This window comes from Rhinoraja longicauda, chromosome 27 (assembly GCF_053455715.1).
Source record: "Rhinoraja longicauda isolate Sanriku21f chromosome 27, sRhiLon1.1, whole genome shotgun sequence".
Lineage (NCBI taxonomy): Eukaryota > Metazoa > Chordata > Chondrichthyes > Rajiformes > Arhynchobatidae > Rhinoraja > Rhinoraja longicauda.
The window spans coordinates 32,753,693-32,779,972 of record NC_135979.1 but is presented as its reverse complement, the minus strand read 5'-3'; the positions used below and the strand labels follow the sequence as shown (position 1 = coordinate 32,779,972).

The following is a 26,280-nucleotide window of genomic DNA, read 5'->3' as shown; positions in this document are numbered from 1 at the left end:
GTATGGGGGAGGTTGGGGAGTGTGGGGGTGTGGGGCAGGTTGGGGAGTGTGGGGGAGGTTGGGGAGTGTGGGGAGGTTGGGGAGTATGGGGGAGGTTGGGGAGTGGGGCAGGTTGGGGAGTGTGGGGCAGGTTGGGGGAGGTTGGGGAGTGTGGGGAAGGTTGTGGAGTGTGGGGTAGGTTGTGGCAGGTTGGGGAGTGGGGCAGGTTGGGGAGTGTGGGGGTGTGGGGCAGGTTGGGGAGTGTGGGGCAGGTTGGGGAGTGTGGGGCAGGTTGGGGAGTAGGGGGATGTGGGGCAGGTTGGGGAGTGTGGGGGAGGTTGTGGAGTGTGGGGTAGGTTGTGGCAGGTTGGGGAGTGTGGGGGAGGTTGGGGTGTGGGGGGTAGGTTGTGGCAGGTTGGGGAGTGTGGGGCAGGTTGGGGAGGGTGGGGGTGTGGGGCAGGTTGGGGGGTGTGGGGGAGTGGGGTGCAGGTTGGGGAGTGTGGGGGAGGTTGGGGAGTGTGGGGCAGGTTGGGGAGTGTGGGGGAGGTTGGGGAGTGTGGGGCAGGTTGGGGAGTGTGGGGCAGGTTGGGGAGTAGGGGGGTGTGGGGCAGGTTGGGGAGTGTGGGGCAGGTTGGGGAGTAGGGGGGTGTGGGGCAGGTTGGGGAGTGTGGGGAAGGTTGGGGAGTGTGGGGCAGGTTGTGGCAGGTTGGGAAGTGTGGGGCAGGTTGGGGAGTGTGGGGCAGGTTGGGGAGTGTGGCAGGTTGGGGAGGTTGGGGAGTGTGGGGGAGGTTGGGGAGTGTGGGGCAGGTTGGGGAGTGTGGGGCAGGTTGGGGAGTGTGGGGGCAGGTTGGGGAGTGTGGGGAAGGTTGGGGAGTGTGGGGGAGGTTGGGGAGTGTGGGGGAGGTTGGGGAAGGTTGGGGAGTGTGGGGCAGGTTGGGGAGTGTGGGGCAGGTTGGGGAGTGTGGGGGAGTGTGAGGGAGGTTGGGGAGTGTGGGGGAGGTTGGGGAGGTTGGGGGAGTGTGGGGCAGGTTGGGGAGTGTGGGGGAGGTTGGGGAGTGTGGCAGGTTGGGGAGGTTGGGGAGTGTGGGGGAGGTTGGGGGTGTGGGGCAGGTTGGGGAGTGTGGGGCAGGTTGGGGAGTGTGGGGGCAGGTTGGGGAGTGTGGGGAAGGTTGGGGAGTGTGGGGGAGGTTGGGGAGTGTGGGGGAGGTTGGGGAAGGTTGGGGAGTGTGGGGCAGGTTGGGGAGTGTGGGGCAGGTTGGGGAGTGTGGGGGAGTGTGAGGGAGGTTGGGGAGTGTGGGGCAGGTTGGGGAGTGTGGGGCAGGTTGGGGAGTGTGGGGGAGTGTGAGGGAGGTTGGGGAGTGTGGGGCAGGTTGGGGAGTGTGGGGCAGGTTGGGGGAGTGTGGGGCAGGTTGGGGAGTGTGGGGGTGTGGGGAAGGTTGGGGAGTGTGGGGAAGGTTGGGGAGTGTGGGGGAGGTTGGGGAGTGTGGGGCAGGTTGGGGAGTGTGGGAAAGGTTGTGGAGTGTGGGGTAGGTTGTGGCAGGTTGGGAAGTGTGGGGCAGGTTGGGGAGTGTGGGGAAGGTTGTGGAGTGTGGGGGAGGTTGGGGAGTGTGGGGGAGTGTGGGGCAGGTTGGGGAGGTTGGGGAGTGTGGGGGAGGTTGGGGGTGTGGGGCAGGTTGGGGAGTGTGGGGGAGTGTGGGGCAGGTTGGGGAGTGTGGGGCAGGTTGGGGAGTGTGGGGCAGGTTGGGGAGTGTGGGGCAGGTTGGGGAGTGTGGGGAAGGTTGGGGAGTGTGGGGCAGGTTGGGGAGTGTGGGGAAGGTTGGGGAGTAGGGGGGAGGTTGGGGAGTGTGGGGAAGGTTGGGGAGTGTGGGGGAGGTTGGGGAGTGTGGGGAAGGTTGGGGAGTAGGGGGGAGGTTGGGGAGTGTGGGGAAGGTTGGGGAGTGTGGGGCAGGTTGGGGAGTGTGGGGAAGGTTGGGGAGTAGGGGGGAGGTTGGGGAGTGTGGGGCAGGTTGGGGAGTGTGGGGGAGGTTGGGGAGTAGGGGGGAGGTTGGGGAGTGTGGGGAAGGTTGGGGAGTGTGGGGAAGGTTGGGGAGTGTGGGGGAGGTTGGGGGTGTGGGGCAGGTTGGGGAGTGTGGGGCAGGTTGGGGAGTGTGGGGCAGGTTGGGGAGTGTGGGGCAGGTTGGGGAGTGTGGGGGAGTTTGTGGAAGGTTGGGGAGTGTGGGGGTATGTGGGGAAGGTTGGGGCAGGTTGGGGAGTAGGGGGCAGGTTGGGGAGTAGGGGGCAGGTTGGGGAGTAGGGGGCAGGTTGGGGAGTGTGGGGAAGGTTGGGGAGTGTGGGGGAGGTTGGGGAGTGTGGGGAAGGTTGGGGAGTGTGGGGGGAGTAGGGGGCTGGGATACAGCAAGGTTGGGGGACCATGGGACTACGAGGCAGCCAGCTTGGGAAGAAAGTTGGTTATAATGGTAGTTGGTTATAAATGGTTATCTCTCTCCGGCATACAATAATACATAATGCGGGAACATTAACGTTTCAGATCTAAGGGTAGTTCAGCGACTCTGCTGTGGGGAATATTAGTTCCTGCCGGTGAACTTCCAACCTCCCCCACACTCTGTTATTTCTACAGTTTGTTATGCAGTGAACTATTTCAAACCGGTCGACAGATCGCTGTTAATTCAAACCCACAGACCAAACAGCAAGGTGGGTCTGAGAGTAAGTAACAAACATCCCGGGGGGGCTAAGCTGTCCACAGCGGTCCCGAGAGAGCTCACACAGTCTGTGTTTCTGATGCGAGCGTTTCTCCCTCCTTGCCCTGCATATCTGGTACACATAGAAACGGAAACACCAATCATCAGCGACTCCTATTAAAAAAAGACCAATATAAATGACATGCAATTTTGTTTTCTGTTTAATCTGCATCTTTGTGAAATTTTGACACCTGTTGATTTTATTTCCTCAGATTTCCAGGCTAGAATAAAGTGGTAACTAAATAACCAAACAGTTGACAAACTGTTTAAAGCCAAGCGTGTACCTGTCAGTGGTGTACCTGGCCAGGGAGAATAGTTAGTCATCTAAACTTCCCGTTAGTCATCTAAACTAACGGTGCATGAATGATCTCCCTCTAAAGCCCTGCCCCTGTGAATACATGTCCAAATCTCCCTCTAAATCTCTCCCCTGCGAATACATGTCCAAATCTCCCTCTAAATCTCTCCCCTGCAAATACATGACCAAATGGCTTTGTGTTGTTATTGTTACCTATCTATTTGCATGATTTCGTGCATGCTGTAAGATTTCTCCTGCGCTCCAGGGAATAAAGTGTTGACGTGCTCAACCTGTTCCTGGAGCACTGAACCTTGTTCCCGGCAACATGACCCTAAATCTTTTCTGCACTCTTTGCAACTTAGTGATATTTCCCATACATGGTGACAAACAATAAACACATTACTCCAAGTGTGTCCTCACAAACATTTTGTCAAATAGAAGGCAACTTTCCAACTTCTAAATTTAATTGCCTGACCGATGAAGTCAATGCACCAAAAACAGAAAAAGATTTGAGACATGATCTCTCATGTACAAGACCGCGCTGACTCTTCCTCATCAGTCTCTACTTATTAAAATGTACATCCATCTTCTCCCTGAGAATCCTCTCAGCACGGGTGTCAGGCTCACTTCTAGAGTTGCCATTGCTTTCTCTCCAGCCCTTCTAAGAGGCAGAATATTAGCACCTTCCTCGTGTAAACCCCCCCAGATGAAGGCAACATTTGTGTTAATCATCATCTGTACCTCTCACCTGTCCCTTCTCTCCCCCAGCACTGCTACTCCCCATGACCAGTGATGGTCTTTCACTCTCCCCTCTCTCACACTCACTTTCTCACATTCTCTCCATCTTTCTCTCAATCCCTTGCTCTCTCTCCAGCACTGCTATATTCCCTCTCCCCCTCTAATCCTTCCCATTCCCTCTCCCCTTCTCATTCTCCCCCAGATCTGCTGCACTCTCCTCTCTCGCTCCACTCCCCCTTCTCTCTCTCTCCCTCCCTCAATGTCTCGATTCTCCCTCTCCCCCACACTGCACCATGCCGTTTCTTAATGGCAGTTCCTTTGAGCACGAGACGGCCGTACAGTGAGATCCCCTTCCGTTGGCCAACTCTCCCTCACTCCCCCCCCCCCCCCCCACCAGAATTGCTACACTCCCTTCTCCCTCCCTCCCTCCCTCCCTCTCACTTACTCTCTCTCTCTCTCTCTCTCTCTATTTCCCCCCGGAACCACCGCGCTCCCTTCTCCCTCGCTCCCCTGCCTCCACTCCCTTCCCCTCCCTCTCTCTCTCTCACAGGCAGCATTCTGGTAATCCTCCATCTGCACCCTCTGCACCCTCTCTAAAACCTCCACATCCTGTAAAGGGGGGCGACCAGAACTCACAATACTCCAAATCCCCGCCTGACCAAAGTCCAATGAAGCTGCATCGTGACTTTCTGACTCTCAGACTCAATGCCCTGACCGATAAAGGCAAGCAAGCCGTACGCCTTCTTTACCGCCCTCTCTACTTGAGTTACCACTCCTCAACCCTTCAATTAAAGACATTTCTACAGCTGATTAAATAACATTTCTAAATTAATCAGTGTGTACTTTATTCCATTGTTTATGCATCTGAATATATGGGTTTTGATGATTGTGTAGACTTTAACACATCACACAATCCTCCTGGTGATGCTATGAGGTTGCAGGGTGACTTGGACAGGTTGTGTGAGTGGGCGGATGCATGCCAGATGCAGTTTAATGTGGATAAGTGTGATGTTATCCACTTTGGTGGTAAGAATAGGAAGGCAGAGTATTATCTGAATGGTGTCAAGTTAGGAAATCTGGGTGTCCTAGTGCATCAATCACTGAAAGGAAGCATGCAGGTACGGCAGGCAGTGAAGAAAGCCAATGGAATGTTGGCCTTCATAACAAGAGGAGTTGAGTATAGGAGCAAAGAGGTCCTTCTGCAGTTGTACAGGGCCCTAGTGAGACCGCACCTGGAGTACTGTGTGCAGTTCTGGTCTCCAAATGTGAGGAAGGACATTCTTGCTATTGAGGGCGTGCAGCGTAGGTTTACTAGGTTAATTCCCGGAATGGCGGGACTGTCCTATGTTGAAAGACTGGAGCGACTAGGTTTGTATACACTGGAATTTAGAAGGATGAGAGGGGATTTTATTGAAACATATAAGGCTATGAATGGATTGGACACGCTAGAGGCAGGAAGCATGTTCTCGATGTTGGTGGAGTCCAGAACTAGGGGCCACAGTTTAAGAATAAGGGGTAGGCCATTTAGAACGGCGATGAGGAAAAACTTTTTCAGTCAGAGAGTTGTGAATCTGTGGAATTCTCTGCCTCAGAAGGCAGTGGAGGCCAATTGTCTGGATGCTTTCAAAAGTGAGCTAGATAGAGCTCTTAAGGATAGAGTATGGGGGTATGGGGAGAAAGCAGGAACGGGGTATTGATTGTGGATGATCAGCCATTGAATGGCGGTGCTGGCTAAGGGCCGAATGGCCTCCTCCTGCACCTATTGTCCATTGACAGGCACAGTCTCCCAGGAATGCCGTCCTCTCCCGGTCACACAATCTGTACGGGGTCTCTATCCTGGTTGGAGATGTGAACAGTGACTCTCTCCCCCAGCAGGGGGGTGAGCAGTGAGGCGAGATGAGGGAGGTACCCTCGCTCAGAGTTGGTGTGTTCACAGAGGATGATTGAGGTCCCTCGAGCAGAAGCATCAAGGAGTTGGTGATGAGACATTTCACCTGGGAGAGAGAGGGAGAGAGAGAGAGGGGGGTGGGAGGATAGAGGGGGGAGAGAGAAGGGGGAGAGAGAGGGGGGGAGAGAGAGGGGGGGAGAGAGAGGTGGGGAGAGAGAGAGGGGGGAGAGAGAGGGGGGAGGAGAGAGAGGGGGGGAGAGAGAGGGGGGAGAGAGAGGGGGGAGAGAGAGGGGGAGAGAGAGGGGGAGAGAGAGAGGGGGGAGAGAGAGAGGGGGAGAGAGAGAGGGGGAGAGAGAGAGGGGGAGAGAGAGAGGGGGGAGAGAGAGGGGGAGAGAGAGGGGGGGAGAGAGAGGGGGAGGGGGAGACAGTGGGGCGGGAGAGATGGGGGCGGGAGACAGGGGGGGGCGGAAGGGAGGGGGCGGAGAGAGAGGGGGAGAGAGAGGGTGGGGGAGAGAGAGGGTGGGGGAGAGAGAGGGTGGGGGGGAGAGAGGGTGGGGGGGAGAGAGGGGGGGAGAGAGAGGGGGAGAGTGGGGGGGAGAGTGGGGTGGCAAAGTGGGTTTGAAAGAGATTTGGAAAGGGGGAGGAAGAGAGTGGGATAAGTGGAGTGGGGAGAGAGGGGGGAGGGAAGGGGAGGTCAAGGGGTAAGTTAGTTGTCAATTAATACCTCGCCCCCCTCTCATCCCTTTCCCTGCATCGCCCCCTCTCTCCCCCCTCCCTTGTTCCCTACCTGTCAGGTACATGTCCGCCTTCACCCCCTCCAAAACACTCCCCCCCGATCCAGCGCAGACAGCAGCGGTGGTCACCTGCGAGTCTGGGAAGAGGGAGAGAAATTGGAAGTGAGAGTAAGTGTGAGAGTGTGAAACAAAGAGAGAGAGAGACAGGGAGAGACAGAGAGATTTATTCACAAAATGCTGGAGAAACTCAGCAGGTCAGGCAGCATCTCGGGAGAGAAGGAATGGGTGACGAGAGAGAGACAGAGAGAGACAGGGAGAGACAGAGAGAGACAGAGAGAGACAGAGAGAGAGAGAGAGACAGAGAGAGAGAGAGACAGAGAGACAGAGAGACGGTGAGAGAGACATTAATATGCTCTTTCACAAGGCAGCAAGCAAAGCTGACCTTGTAAAACAGAAGAGAAAAATCATCAAAAAACGTAACCATGAAAAATGGTTTGACTACGAGTGCAAAAATGCCAGAACAAATCTGAGGAAAATATCAAATCAAAAACACCGCCAACCAAACAATTCAGACTTACGTATTAGATATAATGAAACCCTTAAAAGATATAAACTATTAGGAACAAAACACAAAACTACACCCATAAAAGACTTGAAGAAATTGAAAACTCCATAAATCAAAACAAATTCTGTGATATGTGGAATAACCTGGGCACAACAAAACCACAGGCATTACAAACTCAAGATGGTGATACCTGGAGGGCAGATTGTAAAGATCTGTATAAAGATATTCCAATAAATAAAATAAACTCAAACTACTCTTATATCAGAGATAAACTCCAAACATTAGAAACAACAATTATAGACTATCAAAACCCTCTCGACTTCCCAATCACTCCAGAAGAATTGGCCATAAAAATAAAATCTCTCCACTTAAAGAAAGCTTGTGGTCCAGACAGCATTAAAAATGAAATGCTTAAGTATAGAGAGAGAGAGACAGACAGAGAGAGAGAGACAGATAGACAATAGATGCAGGAGGAGGCCATTCCATTCGGCCCTTCGAGCCAGCACCGCCATTCAATGTGATCATGGCTGATCATTCTCAATCAGTACCCCGTTCCTGCCTTCTCCCCATACCCCCTGACTCCGCTATCCTCAAGAGCTCTATCTAGCTCTCTCTTGAATGCATTCAGAGAATTGGCCTCCACTGCCTTCTGAGGCAGAGAATTCCACAGATTCACAACTCTCTGACTGAAAAGGTTTTTCCTCATCTCAGTTCTAAATGGCCTACCCCTTATTCTAAAACTGTGGCCCCTTGTTCTGGACTCCCCCAACATTGGGAACATGTTTCCTGCCTCTAACGTGTCCAACCCCTTAATAATCTTATACGTTTCGATAAGATCTCCTCTCATCCTTCTAAATTCCAGTGTATACAAGCCTAGTCGCTCCAGTCTTTCAACATATGACAGTCCCGCCATTCCTGGAATTAACCTAGTAAACCTACGCTGCACGCCCTCAATAGCAAGAATATCCTTCCTCAAATTTGGAGACCAAAACTGCACACAGTACCCCAGGTGCGGTCTCACTAGGGCCCTGTACAACTGCAGAAGGACCTCTTTGCTCCTATACTCAACTCCTCTTGTTATGAAGGCCAACATTCCATTGGCTTTCTTCACTGCCTGCTGTACCTGCATGCTTCCTTTCAGTGACTGATGCACTAGGACACCCAGAATTCGTTGTACGTCCCCTGTTCCTAACTTGACACCATTCAGATAATACTCTGCCTTCCTATTCTTACAACCAAAGTGGATCACCTCACACTTATCCACATTAAACTGCATCTGCCATGCATCCGCCCACTCACACAACCTATCCAAGTCACCCTGCAACCTCATAGCATCTTCCTCACAGTTCACACTACCACCCAGCTTTGTATCATCTGCAAATTTGCTAATGGTACTTTTAATCCCTTTAGACAGAGAGAGACAGAGACAGAGAGAGACAGAGAGGGAGACAGAGAGAGAGACAGAGAGAGAGAGAGAGAGACAGAGAGAGAGAGAGAGAGACAGAGAGAAAGACAGAGAGAGAGAAAGACAGAGAGAGAGAGAGAGAGAGAGAGAGAGAGAGAGAGAGAGAGAGAGAGAGAGAGAGAGAGAGAGAGAGAGAGACAGAGAGAGACACAGCGAGAGGGAGAGACAGGGGGGGCGGGGAGAGGGGGGCGGGGAGAGGGGGGCGGGGAGCGAGGAGAGGGGGGCGGGGAGAGGGGGGCCAAGATAGGGGGGCCGGGAGAGGGGGGCCGGGAGAGGGGGGCGGGGAGAGGGGTGCGGGGAGAAGGGTGCGGGGAGCAGGGAGAGGGGGGTGGGGGCTCGAGAGAGACTGACCCAGACTGCGTCCATTCCCCAGGACCAGACGAACGAGGGTTAGACCCAAACGTTCCTTCACTCGGTCCACCAACGTGAGCAGAGATGTCGCCTCTGAAAGGCGGCAGAATCTTCCCATCCCCGCCCCCGGCACTGGCACCTGAGGGAGAGACAGAGAGAGAGATAATATAACACATATATATAATACAGTCCCTCCTGAGTGACTGAAAAAAGGAAAAAATAGCATAAGATTGCAGAATTAGTATTGTTAATATTGTTGATATTACTATTATTATTGCTGATATTGCTATTTTTAATATTGTCATTATTACTAGGTGGCAGTACGAGCCTGCCTTACCTCGGCATACCAAATTTTACCCAACATTCCCCATTTTTAGAAAAAATTAGTGTTTTCACACTTGTCCCACAAAATGGGTTTTTGTTTTTCTCCAAAGAGAAAAAAAGAAAGATATATAAGTATAAATAAATGAGTAGATTCCATATAACAATATAACAATATAACAACTACAGCATGGAAACAGGCCTGTCCGGCCCTACCAATCCACGCCGACCATTCTCCCTGACCTAGTCTCATCTACCTGCACTCAGACCATAACCCTCCAATCCCCTCCTATCCATATACCTATCCAATTTACTCTTAAATAATAAAATCGAGCCAGCCTCCACCACTTCCACCGGAAGCCCATTCCATACAGCCACAACCCTCTGAGTAAAGAAGTTCCCCCTCATGTTACCCCTAAACCTTTGTCCCTCAATTCTGAAGCTATGTCCCCTTGTTGGAATCTTCCCCACTCTCAAAGGGAAAAGCCTACCCACGTCAACTCTGTCCGTCCCTCTCAAAATTTTAAAAACCTCTATCAAGTCCCCCCTCAACCTTCTACGCTCCAAAGAATAAAGACCCAACCTATTCAACCTCTCTCTGTAGCCTAAGTGCTGAAACCCAGGCAACATTCTAGTAAATCTCCTCTGTACCCTCTCCATTTTGTCGACATCCTTCCTATAATTTGGCGACCAGAACTGCACACCATACTCCAGATTTGGCCTCACCAATGCCCTGTACAATTTCAACATTACATCCCAACTTCTATACTCGATGCTCTGATTTATAAAGGCAAGCATACCAAACGCCTTCTTCACCACCCTATCCACATGAGATTCCACCTTCAGGGAACAATGCACAGTTATTCCCAGATCCCTCTGTTCCACTGCATTCCTCAATTCCCTACCATTTACCCTGTACGTCCTATTTTGATTTGTCCTACCAAAATGCAGCACCTCACACTTATCAGCATTAAACTCCATCTGCCATCTTTCAGCCCACCCTTCCAAAAGGCCCAAGTCTCTCTGTAGACTTTGAAAATCTACCTCACTATCAACTACTCCACCTATCTTAGTATCATCTGCATATTTACTAATCCAATTTGCCACACCATCATCCAGATCATTAATGTAAATGATAAACAACAGTGGACCCAACACAGATCCTTGGGGCACTCCACTAGACACTGGCCTCCAACCTGACATACAATTGTCAACCATTACCCTCTGGTATCTCCCATTCAGCCATTGTTGAATCCATCTTGCAACCTCACTATTAATACCCAACGATTTAACCTTCTTAATCAACCTTCCATGTGGAACCTTGTCAAATGCCTTACTGAAGTCCATATAGACAACATCCACAGCCTTGCCCTTATCAATTTCCCTGGTAACCTCTTCAAAAAATTCAAGAAGATTAGTCAAACATGACCTTCCAGGCACAAATCCATGTTGACTGTTTCTAATCAGGCCTTGATTATCCAAATAATTATATATATTGTCCCTAAGTATCTTTTCCATTAATTTTCCCACCACAGACGTCAAACTAATAGGTCTATAATTGCTAGGTTTACTTTTAGAACCTTTTTTAAACAAAGGCACAACATGCGCAATGCGCCAATCTTCCGGCACCATCCCTGTTTCTAATGACGTTTGAAATATTTCCGTCATAGCCCCTGCTATTTCTGCACTAACTTCCCTCAATGTCCTAGGGAATATCCTATCAGGACCTGGAGACTTATCCACTTTTATATTCTTCAAAAGTGTCCGTATCTCCTCTTCTTTAATCCTCCTAATTTCCATCACTACTCTACTTGTTTCGCTTACCTCACATAATTCAATATCCTTCTCCTCGGTAAATACCGAAGAAAAGAAATTGTTTAATATCTCCCCCATTTCTTCCGGCTCAGCACATAGCTGTCCACTCTGACTCTCTAATGGACCAATTTTATCCCTCACTATCCTTTTGCTATTGACATATCTGTAGAACCCCTTGGGGTTTACTTTTACATTACTTGCCAAAGCAGCCTCATATCTTTTTTTCGCTTTTCTAATTTCCTTTTTAAGATTCCTTTTACATTCTTTATATTCCTCAAAAACCTCATTTACTCCCTGCCGCTTATATTTATTGTATATCTCCCTCTTTTTCCGAACCAAGTGTCCAATTTCCCTGGAAAACCACGGCTCTTTCAAATTATTATTCTTTCCTTTCCACCGAACAGGGACATAAAGACTCTGTACTCTCAAAATTTCACCTTTAAATATCCTCCATTTCTCTATTATATCCTTTTCATAAAACAACAATTTCCATTTCACTCCTTTTAAATCCTTTCTCATCTCCTCAAAATTAGCCTTTCTCCAATCCAAAATCTCAACCCTTGGTCCAGATTTGACCTTCTCCATAATGATATTGAAACTAATGGCATTATGATCACTAGACCCAAAGTGCTCCTCAACACATACCTCCGTCACCTGACCCATCTCATTTCCTAACAGGAGGTCCAACACTGCCCCTTCTCTGGTAGGTACCTCTACGTATTGCTGCAAAAAACTATCCTGCACACATTTTACAAACTCCAAACCATCCAGCCCTTTAACAGAATGTGATTCCCAGTCTATATACGGAAAATTGAAATCACCCACAATCACCACTCTGTGCTTACTACTAATATCTGCTATCTCCTTACATATTTGCTCTTCCAATTCTCGTTCCCTATTTGGCGGTCTATAATACACCCCTATAAGTGTTGCTAAACCTTTCTCATTTCTGAGTTCCACCCAAACAGCCTCCTTAATCGAGCCTTCTAGTCTGTCCTGCCAAAGCACTGCTGTGATATCCTCCCTGACAAGCAATGCAACACCCCCACCTCTTGCCCCTCCAATTCTATCACATCTGAAACAATGAAATCCTGGAATATTTAATTGCCAATCGCAACCCTCCTGCAACCATGTTTCACTGATCGCCACAACATCATACTTCCAGATGTCAATCCAGGCTCTAAGCTCATCCACCTTTCTTACAATGCTCCTAGCATTAAAATATACACATTTAAGGGACCCATCATTTCTTATTCTCAGTTTATTTCTTTTCCCTTCTTTCTCTCCTACATATTGGGTCTGAGTGTTTCCCTTTTCTGCCTCCTGCCTCACACACTGCCTATTAGCTATCTGTGTTTGAGTCCCTCCCCCCAACCGTACTAGTTTAAAGTCTCCGCAGTTATTTTAGCAAATCTCCCCGCCAGGATATTGGTTCCCCTCGGGTTCAGATGCAACCCGTCCTTTTTGTACAGGTCATACTTCCCCCAGAAGAGGTCCCAATGATCCAGAAACTTGAAACCCTGCTCCCTGCACCAGTTCCTCAGCCACGTATTTATCCTCCACCTCACTCCATTCCTATTCTCACTATCGCGTGGCACAGGCAGTAAGCCTGAGATTATTACTTTGGAAGTCCTTTTTTTTAACTCTCTTCCTAGCCCCCTGAATTCTCCTTTCAGGACCTCTTCCCTTATCCTACCTATATTGTTGGTACCTATATGTACCACGACCTCTGGCTCCTCTCCCTCCCCTTTCAGGATATCCTGGACACGCTCAGACACATCCCGGACACCGGCACCAGGGAGGCAAACCACCATCCGGGTCTCCCGACTGCGTCCACAGAAACGCCTATCTGACCCCCTCACTATAGAGTCCCCTATTACTACTGCTCTCCTCTTCCTTTCCCTACCCTTCTGAGCAACAGGGCCGGACTCCTTGCCAGAGGCCCGGGCACCGTCGCTGCCCCCAGGTAGGCTGTCCCCCCCAACAGTACTTAAACAGGAGTACTTATTTCCAAGGGGTACAGCCACCGGGGTACTCCCTAGTCGCTGCCTCTGTTCCTTGCCCCCCCTAACAGTGACCCACTTGTCTACCTCCCGTGGTCTAGGAGTGACCACCTCCCTGTAACTCCTATCTATAACCTCCTCACTCTCCCTGATCAGACGGAGGTCATCAATCTGCCGCTCCAGGTTCCTAATACGGTCCCTTAGGAGCCCCATCTATAAACTGATGGAATATCCAGGGTCTCTACTCCTCAACCTTCAGGATGAAGACTGGGAACCCTGAATTCCTAAAGCTCATAGAAGATACTGATATAATGATATTAACAGAAACATGGCACCGAAAGGATCCATTTACTCACTGCCTCTCAGGGTATCATGAAGTCATGGTGTCCTCAGTAATAATTACTCACTGCCCCTCAGGATATCATGAAGTCATGGTGTCCTCAGTAATAATTACTCACTGCCCCTCAGGGTATCATGAAGTCATGGTGTCCTCAGTAATAATTACTAATATACATAAGGGCAGAACTTGGTGTGGTACAAGGGAGAACTAGACAGTCACATTACATCAATAAAACAGGGGAAATCACATATATGGCCGAAAATAGATAAAGAAATTGGAACAACTGAGGTAGATACATATCTATGTGCTGTGTACATCCCCCCAATGGAATCACCATACTTTGAGGAGGATCTATTTGAAACTCTCCACACGGAAATCAACCATTTCCAGGCCCAGGGAAATGTGCTACTATGTGGGGACTTGAATGCAAGGACCGGATGTGAACCCGATTTCATTGACCCACAGGGCAACAACCATGTGTTCGGTCAAACCCCCTTGTACGTCACACCAACCATCGCCAACCGGAACAACCTTGACTGTGAAATAAATAAAAGTGGCAGTGGTAGTGCATCTCTGTCGAGCCTTGTCGAGCCTTGGGCCTATATATAGTTAATGGTAGGTTCAGAGGGGACTCGATGGGGAGGTTCACATATTCCTCAGCTCTTGGGTCTAGCATGGTGGACTATGCAATCACTGATATGGACCCCTGCACTATTAGTGCATTCACTGTTAGGCAGCAGTCCCCTCTCTCAGACCATAGCCAAATCAACGTGTACCTAAAATTCTCTGCTCAAATTAAAGACGTAAAAAAGAAACTCAGTAAGCTCCATAAACTAAATCAGACATACAGATGGACTCCAGACAGTGGAGATAAATTCATCATGGCCCTGAACTCACCCCATCTCATCAATAAAATATCGAAATTTAAGACAAACCCATATGAGACTACCAGAGATGGTGTCTGAAGAAGGGTCTCGACCCGAAACGTCACCCATTCCTTCTCTCCCGAGATGCTGCCTGACCTGCTGAGTTACTCCAGCATTTTGTGAATATAGCCATAAATAACATCAATATGATCTTTCACAAGGCAGCTATCAAAGCTGACCTTGTAAAACAGAAGAGAAAAATCATAACCATGAAAAATGGTTTGACTACGAGTGCAAAAATGCCAGAACAAATCTGAGGAAAATATCAAATCAAAAACACCACCAACCAAACAATTCAGACTTACGTATTAGATATAATGAAACCCTTAAAAGATATAAACTATTAGGAACAAAAAACAAAACTACACCCATAAAAGACTTGAAGAAGTTGAAAACTCCATAAATCAAAACAAATTCTGGGAAATGTGGAATAACCTGGGCACAACAAAACCACAGACATTACCAACTCAAGATGGTGATACCTGGAGGGCAGATTGTGAAGATCTGTATAAAGATATTCCAAGAAATAAAATAAACTCAAACTACTCTTATATAAGAGATAAACTCCAAACATTAGAAACAACAATTAAAGACTATCAAAACCCTCTCGACATCCCAATCACTCCAGAAGAATTGGCCATAAAAATAAAATCCCTCCACTTAAAGAAAGCTTGTGGTCCAGACAGCATTAAAAATGAAATGCTTAAGTATAGCACTCCGGAGATGCAGAAAATAATGCTTAGGCTGTTCAACATCATATTACGTTCAGGTTATTTTCCCGATATTTGGTGTCAAGGTCTTATTTTGCCCATTTATAAGAGTGGAAACAAATCAGATCCAAACAATTATCGTGGCATCTGTGTCAGTAGTTGCCTAGGGAAGTTATTCTGCAGTATTATAAATAACAGAATGCAGGATTTCCTTAGCAAATATAATATTCTCAGTAAAAACCAAATTGGCTTCCTTCCAAAACACCGCACCACTGACCATATACTTATACCCTTCACACTCTCATTGGAAAACATATACATCAAGCAAAAAAAGGAAAAATATTTGCCTGTTTTATTGACTTTAAGAAAGCATTTGACTCTATTTGGCACGAAGGGCTTTATTACAAACTTCTCCAGTGTGGTATAAGAGGAAAGGTATATGACCTTATTAAATCAATGCATTTGAATAATAAATGTGGTGTCAAAATTGGGGACAAATGCACTGATCTCTTCACCCAGAGAAGAGGCGTCCGGCAAGGCTGCAATCTGAGCCCAACACTGTTTAATGTGTACATAAACGATTTGGCAGTAAAGTTGGACCAGAGCACAGCGCCAGGCCTCTGTCTTCTGGACGGAGAGGTCAAATCCCTGCTTTATGCAGATAACTACCCCTACTCAGTTAAACCTTGACCAGTCTCAGATCAACACTGCTTTCCAATCACCAGTTAGAGTGAACCAAATTATTAAACAATGCAAAGAAATCTATTTGGAACATTGGGATAAAGTCACTAAAAGCCAAAGCAGACTAGAGTGCTACCGTGCCTTAAAAAGAGATTATAAATTGGCAGATTATCTCTCAACTGTTAGAGACATAAAGCAGAGACAGACCCTCACCAAGTACAGGTTAAGTGACCATCATTTGGCAGTTGAAAAAGACAGAAGAGATCTTGGCAACCAAGAGAAAATAGAATATGCGGTCACTGTTTGACATATGAGGTTGAAACAGAGATGCACTTCCTCTTAAAGTGTAAAAAATTCGATAAAATAAGAAAAAAATATTTTGAAAAACTCAGTCTGGCAACTCCAGATTTTAAAGAACTAGACGATATATCAAAACTAAGAATAATCCTTGGCGAAGGAAATACGGCCCATCTTGGCGCACAATATGTAACAGCATGCCACACCCTGAGAGACAGTGAATAATAATAATAATAATAATACATTACATTTATATAGCGCTTTTCATATACTCAAAGACGCTTTACAGAGATTTAGAGAACATAGGGAAATGAATAAATAGAGAAATAAGTAAATAAGTAAACGAACAGAGAAAGGAGACAGAAGGTGAGGTGACCTTCAGTGGTTGAAGGCAGTACTGAACAGGTGAGACTTCAGCGATGTTTTGAATGTGGTGAGTGTGGAGGAGTCTCTAACGGTTTGGGGTAGTGAGTTCCATAGGGTGGGAGCAGCGATGGAGAAAGCCCTGTCCCCCCAGGATCTGAGTTTGGTCCGGATGTGGGGGGATAGGAGATTGGCAGCAGCAGAGCGGGTGGGAGTGTGCCTGTGGAGGAGGTCAGTCAGGTAGGATGGGGCCAGGTTATGGAGGGCTTTGTAGGTTATGAGGAGGATTTTGTACTGGATTCTCTGGGGGATGGGGAGCCAGTGGAGTTTGTAAAGGACGGGGGTGATATGGTCACGGATCGGGGTGTGGGTGAGTAGACGGGCAGCGGAGTTTTGAATGTATTGAAGTGTACACATACACTCATACATAAATTGACACTAAAGAAATTAATATCGACCTGCTAAACTTGCTACCTTGCTGTACTGTTTACAACTGCAAGAACGAGTAGCAATCAATAAAAGGCTATAAATGTATTGCGTGAACATAGATATATACATGTATGTACAGGGGCATATCGACCCATGCATTGTATACTTGTTTTTATATTCCTGCATTTTAAATATATATGTTATGTTCCGTACTTTGGCAATATAATGATATATTTTATCATGTCAATAAAGTATTTTAAATTGATTTTTTTTGTTGAAATTGACAGAGAAAGAGAGAGAGAGAGAGAGAGAGAGAGAGAGAGGGACAGAGAGAGAGAGAGAGACAGAGAGAGGGACAGAGAGAGAGACCGACAGCGAGAGACAGACAGGGAGAGAGAGAGACAGACAGACAGGGAGAGAGAGAGACAGACAGGGAGAGAGAGACAGACAGAGAGAGAGAGACAGACGGAGAGAGACAGACGGAGAGAGGGCGAGACAGTGAGAGGGCGAGGGAGAGAGGGCGAGGCAGAGAGAGAGGCGGGCAGAGAGAGAGAGGCGGACAGAGAGAGAGAGGCGGACAGAGAGAGAGAGGCGGACAGATGAGACAGAGTGTCAGAGAGGGAGACATAGAGAGAGGCAGAGAGAGAAAGAGATACAGAGACAGACAGAAATGGAGACGGGGAAAGAATCATGGTGTCATTGGGAATCAGTGATAGTGTGGAAACAGGCCCTTTGGCCCAACTTTCCCACACCGACCAGCGTGACCCATCTACACTAGTCATACCAGCCTGCGTTTGGTTCATATCCCTCCAAACCTGTCCTATCCATGTACTTGTCCAAATGTTTCTTCAAACGTGATGGTCCTTGTGTCAACTCCCTGCACTGTGAGATCCCTCTGCTACACAACACTCCTCGGAACCCGACCATTCACTTCACCGGGCGGCACGGCCAGCGATGGCAGCCTTGCCGTCTGTCTGTCTTTGCGTCTCCCTTGTTATTTTTTGTTTTAAAAGTATGTGTTAATGTTCTCTGGTTTGTTTTATGTGGGGGGTGGGGGGAAACTTTTTTTCAAACTCTTATCTTGCGGGAGATGCGATTGTTTTCTGGATCGCATCTCCGGTCGCTTTGTGGTCTAACTTTGCTCGGGACTGACTTTGAGACCCACCACGTGCCTGTGGACTTACCACCGGAGCCTGCGATCCCTTGGCTAGCATCGACGCTCCAACCACGGCCTGTGGATTTCACCATCGAGCTCGCTCGCAGTCTCGAGTGGAGACCGATGTCATATCATATCATATATCATATATATACAGCCGGAAACAGGCCTTTTCGGCCCTCCAAGTCCGTGCCGCCCAGCGATCCCCGTACATTAACACTATCCCACACCCACTAGGGACAATTTTTACATTAACCCAGCCAATTAACCTACATACCTGTACGTCTTTGGAGTGTGGGAGGAAACCGAAGATCTCGGAGAAAACCCACGCAGGTCACGGGGAGAACGTACAAACTCCTTACAGTGCAGCACCCGTAGTCAGGATCGAACCTGAGTCTCCGGCGCTGCATTCGCTGTAAAGCAGCAACTCTACCGCTGCGCTACCGTGCTCCAAGCCACACGGGGTTCGACAAGCCCTTACCCGGGGTCTGTCCGATCGCCCCGTCGCGGAGGACCCGAACGCCGGCTACGGGAGCCAAGATCGTCCCAAGGAAGGCTCGAGGCCCCCGACCGCGGGAGGACAAAGAATGGAAGAGATTGAACTGTTTTTTCACCTTCCATCACAGTGAGGAATGTGGAGGAGTCACTGTGGTGGATGTTTATGTTAAAATGTGTTTTGTGTGTCCTGTTGCTTTTTATTGGTATGACTGCATGGCAAATCAAATTCCTCGTATGTTGCAAAACATACTTGGCTAAGAAAGTGAGATTATGATAATGATGTCCTACCTCACTTCCCTCCTTCCCCCTCCCTCCCTCCCAAACATTCCCTCCCTCCCAAACATTCCCTCCCCCCCAAAGATTCCCTCCCCCCCAAACATTCCCTCCTCCCAAACATTCCCTTCCCCCAAACATTCCCTCCCACATTTCCTACCACTCCCTCTCCTCACACTCTCTCCCCTTCCCCCTCCATCCCCTTCTCTCTCAGCTTCCCTCTCTAACCTCCCCTCCCTCAATCACTGTCTCCCTCTTTCCATCAGCTTCCCTCTCTGTGCCCCTCTCCCGCTCCCTCACCCACACTCCGTCTCTACCCTCCTCTCCACTAAGATTCAAGATTCAAGATTCAAGATAGCTTTATTTGTCATCCAATATTGGACGAAATTCAGTCACCCACAGTCCAACAATAAAAGCATTAAATAAGCATTAAAATTACACAACCCCAAAAAAAACCCAAAACACAGTCCAACAATAAAAGCATTAAATAGGCATTCAAATTACACAACCCCAAAACCCCCAAAACACAGTCCAACAATAAAAGCATTAAATAGGCATTCAAATTACCCAACCCCAAAAACACACAAAAAAAAGAAACATCCATCAAAGAAACATCCATCACAGTGAGTCTCCTCCAGTCCTCTCCTCACTGTGATGGAAGGCCACAATGTCTTTCCCTTCTCCTGCTGTCCTCGCCCGCAGTCAGGTTGTTGTGGTTGTAGGCCGCGCCGGACGGTCCACAGCGGGCCAGGGCCAAGCCCAAGGCGCGTCGCGTCGCAGCCGCTCCCGCAGCCTCCGAAGACGGCCGGCTCCCTCCCTCTCCCACCATCCCCCTCAATCTCTCCCTCCGTTAATCTCCCTCCCTCCCCCTCTCCCACCGTCACTCTCTCCCCCTCCCTCTCACCTTCTCCAAACGAGTAATCTCGACGCCGTCCCTCAATTCCTCGAACTCTCCGAATATTCGAACAATCTCTACCAGCGCTGACTGGTCACAGGTGAGAGAGAGACGGGACCCAGGGCTGTGGGAGAGAGGGGGTTAGATAAGGAAAAGAGGGGAGGGAGGGATAGAGGGTGGAGAAAGAGGGGGAGAGTGTGGAGGGGGGGAGAGAGAGAGAGAGGGGACGGGGAGAGGGGAGTGGGGAGGGAGGGGGTAGGGAGTGGAGGGGGTAGGGGAGTGGAGAGGCAGGGGTAGGGAGACAACACCTGGCCTTTCCACGTTGCTCCTATAATTGGCAGAGTCGGCAGGATTCCCCACTGGATGGCAGCCAGTAGCTGCTGGTTGTGTGAGTGTGAGAGATGTCACCCAGTAGGTTCGGGGATACCCCATGGCCAACTGCAAGCATAAGTTGTGGTAAAGAGAGAGCTGGGAGCGTGAACAGTGTGGTGTTGGGGGCAGGGGATTGCGTGTCTGGATAACTGGCGGACGGGGTCTGGGTGGTTACCGCTTGCAATTGATTTGGGGAATTGATTGAGAATCAACTTGAATACTTTATTGTGTAGGATGGAACTGCAGATGCTGGTTTAAACTGAAGATAGACACAAAGTGCTGGAGTAACTCAGCAGGTCAGGCAGCATCTCCAGAGAGAAGGAATGGGTGACGTTTCAGGCCGAGACCCTTCTTCAGACTGAAAGTCACGGGAAAGGGAAACGAGAGATATAAACGGTGATGCAGAGAGATGCAGAACAAATGAATCAAAGATACGCAAAATAAGTGATGATAAAGGACAGGCCATTGTTAGCTGTTTGCTAAGTTACAATATTGTATTGTCACATATGACAAGTCAATAGACAATAGGCAATAGACAATAGGTGCAGGAGGAGGCCATTCGGCCCTTCGAGCCAGCACCGCCTTTCAATGTGATCATGGATGATCATTCTCAATCAGTACCCTGTTCCTGCCTTCTCCCCATACCCCCAAGCTCCTTAAGAGCTCTATCTACCTCCTTCTTGAAAGCATCCAGAGAATTTGCCTCCACTGCCTTCTGAAGCAGATAATTCCACAGATTTACAACTCTCTGACTGAAAAGGTTTTTCCTCATCTCCGTTCTAAATGGCCTACCCCTTATTCTTAAACTGTGGCCCTTGGTTCTGGACTCCCCCAACATTGGGAACAGGTTTCCTGCCTCTAATGTGTCCAATCCCTTAATAATCTTATATGTTTCAATACGATCCCCTCTCATCCTTCTAAATTCCAGTGTATACAAGCCTAGTGGCTCAAGTCTTTCAATATATGACAGTCCCGCCATTCCGTGAATTAACCTGGTAAACCTTTGTTGCATGCCCTCAATAGCAACAAGTGTAGGAAAATAACTGCAGATGCTGGTACAAATCAAAGGTATTTATTCACAAAATGCTGGAGTAACTCAGCGGGTCAGGCAGCATCTCAGAAGAGAAGGAATGGGTGACGTTTCGGGTTGAGACCCTTCTTCAGTCTGAAGAAGCAAGAACTCAATAGCAAGAATATCCTTCCTGAAATTTAGAGAGTAAAACTTCACACAATACTCCATGTGCGGTCTCACTAGGGCCCTGTACAACTGCAGAAGGACCTCTTTGCTCCTATACTCAACTCCTCTTGTTATGAAGGCCAACATTCCATTGGCTTTCTTCACTGCCTGCTGTACCTGCATGCTTCCTTTCAGTGACTGATGCACTAGGACACCCAGATCTCGTTGTACGTCCCCTCTTCCTAACTTGACACCATTCAGATAATAATCTGCCTTCCTATTCTTACCACCAAAGTGGATAACCTCACACTTATCCACATTAAACTGCATCTGCCATGCATCCGCCCACTCACACAACCTGTCCAAGTCACCCTGCAACCTCATAGCATGTTCCTCACAGTTCACACTACCACCCAGCTTTATGTCATCTGCAAATTTGCAATGAGTCAAATTCTATGCTTGCACACCCAAGGGTGTGTGCAAATAGTAAAGGGTGCTGACAAAGTTACAAAGTGTATAGCTCCAGGGCCTTTGGAGCGGAGGTGCAGAACCTGGCGGACTGGTGCTCTGATAACAACCTGTCCCTAAATACCACCAAGACCTAGGAGCTGATCATCAACTTCCGTAGATCACACAATGGGGAATACGCCCCGATCTTTATCAACGGGGACAGTGTGGAGAGAGTGTCCAGCTTCGTTTCTGGGAGGGCCTAACATGGTCCAATAACACTGCTGTGCTGGTCAAGAAGGCACCACCTAAGAACACTGAAGAAGTCGGTCTACCCCAACAGCTGCTGCCGACCTTCTACCGCTGCACCATTGAGAGCATCCTAACACATGGCATCCCTGTGTGGTATCTCAGCTGCACGGAGGCAGAGAGGAAAGCTCTTCAGCGGGTAGCCCAGAGCTCAGAGGACCATCGGAACACAGCTACCAGCCTTGGAGGGCATCTACAACACACGATGCCTCAGAAAAGCCACCAGCATTCACAAAGACTCCTCACACCCCTGCAACAGTCTGTTTGAACTTCTACCATCGGACAGACGATACAAGGCCTTCTACGCCCGCACCTCCAGACTCAGGAACAGTTTCATCCCCAGGGCCATAGCTGCCATGAGCCGGTCCTGCTGAGCCGGATGGTCACATCGCACAGCGAACCGGCACAGATCTACTTGCACTTTATTTATTCACAAAATGCTGGAGTAACTCAGCAGGTCAGGCAGCATCTCGGGAGAGAAGGAATAGGTGACGTTTCGGGTCGAGACCCTTCTTCAGACTGATGTCAGGGGGGCGGGACAAAGGAAGGATATAGGTGGAGACAGGAAGATAGAGGGAGATCTGGGAAGGAGGAGGCGAAGGGAGGGACAGAGGAGCTATCTAAAGTTGGAGAAATCGACGTTCATACCACCGGGCTGCAAACTGCCCAGGCGAAATATGAGGTGCTGTTCCTCCAATTTCCGGTGGGCCTCACTATGGCACTGGAGGAGGCCCATGACAGAAAGGTCAGACTGGGAATGGGAGGGGGAGTTAAAGTGCTCGGCCACCGGGAGATCAGTTTTGTTAATGCGGACCGAGCGCAGGTGTTCAGCGAAGCGATCGGCGAGCCTGCGCTTGGTTTCGCCGATGTAAATAAGTTGGCATCTAGAGCAGCGGATGCAATAGATGGGTTTGGAGGAGGTGCAGGTGAACCTTTGTCTCACCTGGAAAGACTGTTTGGGTCCTTGGATGGAGTTGAGGGGGGAGGTAAAGGGACAGGTGTTGCATCACCTGCAGTTGCAGGGGAAAGTGCCCGGGGATGGGGTGGTTTGGGTAGGAAGGGACGAGTGGACCAGGGAGTTACGGAGGGAACGGTCTCTGCGGAACGCAGAGAGGGGAGGGGATGGGAAGATATGGCCAGTGGTGGGGTCCCGTTGTAGGTGACGGAAATGTTGGTGGATGATATGTTGGATCCGCTGGCTGGTGGGGTGGAAGGTGAGAACAAGGGGGATTCTGTCCTTGTTGCGAGTGGGGGGAGGGGGAGCAAGAGCGGAGCTGCGGGATGTGGAAGAGACCCTAGTGAGAGCCTCATCTATAATGGAAGAGGGGAAGCCCCGTTTTCTGAAGAACGAGGACATCTCAGAAGCTCTAGTGTGAAACACCTCATCCCGGGCGCAGATGCGGCGTAGACGGAGGAATTGGGAGTAGGGGATAGACTTTTTGCAGGGGACCGGGTGGGAAGAAGTGTAGTCCAGATAGCTGTGCGAGTCAGTGGGTTTATAGTAAATGTCCGTCACTAGTCTGTCTCCTGTGATGGAGATGGTGAGGTCCAGAAACGGGAGGGAGATGTCAGAGATAGTCCAGGTATACTTAAGGGCAGGATGGAAATTGGAGGTGAAGTGTATGAAGTCAGTGAGTTCTGCATGGGTGCAAGAGGTAGCACCAATGCAGTCGTCCAACTTTAGATAGCTCCTCTGTCCCTCCCTTCCCCTCCTCCTTCCCAGATCTCTCTCTATCTTCCTGTCTCCACCTATATCCTTCCTTTGTCCCGCCCCCCTGACATCAGTCTGAAGAAGGGTCTCGACCCGAAACGTCACCCATTCCTTCTCTCCCGAGATGCTGCCTGACCTGCTGAGTTACTCCAGCATTTTGTGAATAAATCGATTTGTACCAGCATCTGCAGTTATTTTCGTATTCTACTTGCACTTTATTCTGTTTTAAAACTGTTATAATTTGTTTCATTGGGTTGTTTAAATTAATACTGAATAGCTAATTGATTTATTGCATCGTATGGGAGGCGCATTCCCAACCTCGTTGTACCCCTGTACAATGACAATAAAGATGTATTGTATTGTGTTGTATTGTTCTCCCCCCCCCCCAAGTCACAGGCTTGGGGAGCTGGAATTGCAGGCACTGTAAGGTATGGCCATGGTGGAAGATAGGAAGCCGGAAGGATCCCTCATACAGAACCATAAGTTGGTACAGAAGGGTTACACTGCGGATGGAACAATCCCTGAGCAAGTTGCTTGGTCGAAGGGACAAGGGCAAATTAGAAAAGGCTGTAGTGGTAGTAACAGTGTTGCTGCACAGAGTAGCGGCATGGTGGCGCAGCGGTAGAGTTGCTGCCTTACAGCACTTGCAGCACCAGAGATCCGGGCGGGTTCCATCCTGACTACAGGTGCTGTCTGTACGCAGTTTGTACCTTCTCCCTGTGGATTTTCTCCAAGATCTTCATTTTCCCCCCACACTCCAAAGACGGACAGATGTGTTGTATACACGGTTTGCACACTTAAGTTTAAACTGTCATTAGTGTGTGAGGGCTTGTATTAACATGTGGGGATCGCTGGTCGGTGCGGACTCGGTGGGCTGAAGGGCCTGTTTCCGCACTGTAAACTAAATAAACTAAGTTGCGATCACCAAAACAGCTCAGAACCCCCGTTTTCAGGGAGAATGGTAGGTCGATGCATGCCCCCAGAACGTGATGTGGATTGGAGTAAAGATTTCTCAACTCCATCCTACTACGAGGCAGCAGCAGGCTACTCGGAACAAGCCCCCATCCAGGTCGTCAGAAAGACCGTAGGGAATAATGTCAGAGTCCAGGCTGCAAGAACATTTCACAGCAACAGAGAAACAGATGGAACTAAAGGAATTACCCGCTGTCAAACGTAACGGTGCTTTTGTGGCTTTTGTGGCCCTGCTGGAGGCTGGGGAAGGTTAATGTCGGGTCTCAGCAGCAATGCTGATGAGATTACCAGCCAGCCCAGCTCATGGGACAGGATTCACTCAGTTTGATTTAATGACAGGATTCAATGCAACTTGTGGAGGATGTGAGCCCATGAGGACCAGGGGACTGCCGTGGTCAGGACGGGGTTACCCAGTCTGGACGGGAGCTGGCTATCCATCTGCATGGTCGAAGAGGAGAAGTCATTGTGAGAGAGAGAATGCGAGAATGGCCAAGGGAAGGGCAACATGCGGGAAGCAGGTCAGGTCATGGTTACGGTCGTAGCAGCAACACCGGGCCTGCAACCCAGATGGATGGGACCAGTTATGGTAATCGCAGCTGGAGAAATGTGTGCCCTGGTTGAAACTAAGGAAGGACTGAAGTGGAAACACTGGCGGCACCTGAGAAGATACCTTGGGCAGGAATGATTCAAACCCCGCAAACACATGTCCAGAGGAACAGTAAATGTGGAAGGCGACAAGCTGCACCCTGGACAAGCTGCATCATTGGATGAGCCCCCTCCACAGCAAATCAAATACAGATGGTAAATCGAGCACCAGCTGCGGGATGTACAGACGATGGGCATTTCACACAAGAACATGCGGTGCTGTGGAATGATCACAGGGCTTCGGGGACATCCGGGGGGTGTGGGCGTGTGCGAGAGGAGGGTCCCATGTTAATGTCATGCCCAGACATGGGACCGCGAGTCATATAGTCACGCAACAGGGCTGCTCTGTTGCGGAATCGACCACTGTGGGGCCTCCTGCCACCACAAGAGCACCACAGTATAACGACGGCCTGAGGGATACGGGGGGGGGGGGGAGATAGGGTCAGGTCTGGAAGATGCAGCCGTTACGGTTACTCTAGCACCAGCCTACAGACACGTGCAGGTCGTTTTTAACCTGACTGGTCTACCACTCCCGAGTTATTGTGGGGACAGTACCAATCGCCTTTGTCAACTTTTACTCTGGAGGCACGTCACTCCTAGTGGATCAAGGCCAGATAGACAGAGAGAGAAAAGAGGCTTGATAGAGTTACGAGCAGGATATGCAAGGGGGTGTCCTCAGTTCCCTTCGGCAGAAGTGGACGAGGATCATGAGATGGTGATCTGGGACAAGCTGGTAGAATAGGGAAGCAAGGAGCAGGAATAGAGTTGGAAACTATCCAGTTACTGCAGCTACTGAAGGATATAACTGACGGCGTTATTGCTAGAGTGAACAACGACACGCGGCGTGGTGGTGGGAATGCCTTTGTACAACATATGGCTCTCGTCTGTCGTCAGGACAAACATTCTACACTTCGATGGCCACAGAGTCCTGGATTGGATATCAGACAAGCAGCTGGAAGAATGGGTGGGTGCCACATTGCCGATCTCACTCTGACCAAGGATGTCCTGGGAGAGGGTGAAGATGAGCGGAGACCCCTGCACATGGCAGCAGTCCACCACATCCCCCAACATGGTGTACACGCAGTCCACCACATCCCCCAACATGGTGTACACGCAGTCCACCACATTCCCCCAACATGGTGTACACGCAGTCCACCACATCCCCCAACATGGTGTACACGCAGTCC

At 49.4% G+C, this 26,280-nt stretch overlaps 1 protein-coding gene across 1 annotated transcript in view; it reads right to left on the bottom strand.

Annotated features, from left to right (window-relative positions):
• Positions 1–4,264: 4,264 nt before the first annotated feature.
• nif3l1 (NIF3 NGG1 interacting factor 3-like 1 (S. cerevisiae)) overlaps positions 4,265–26,280 on the bottom strand; it is a 33,953-nt gene continuing 11,937 nt past the window's right edge. The window contains exons 3-6 of the mRNA XM_078423185.1: positions 19,470–19,584; positions 8,754–8,892; positions 6,426–6,509; positions 4,265–5,744 (exon numbers count right to left, since the gene is read on the bottom strand). Of these exons, the coding sequence (XP_078279311.1) occupies positions 5,560–5,744; positions 6,426–6,509; positions 8,754–8,892; positions 19,470–19,584 (523 nt within the window). The 3' untranslated portion in view covers positions 4,265–5,559. The remainder of the gene's footprint in view (positions 5,745–6,425; positions 6,510–8,753; positions 8,893–19,469; positions 19,585–26,280) is intronic.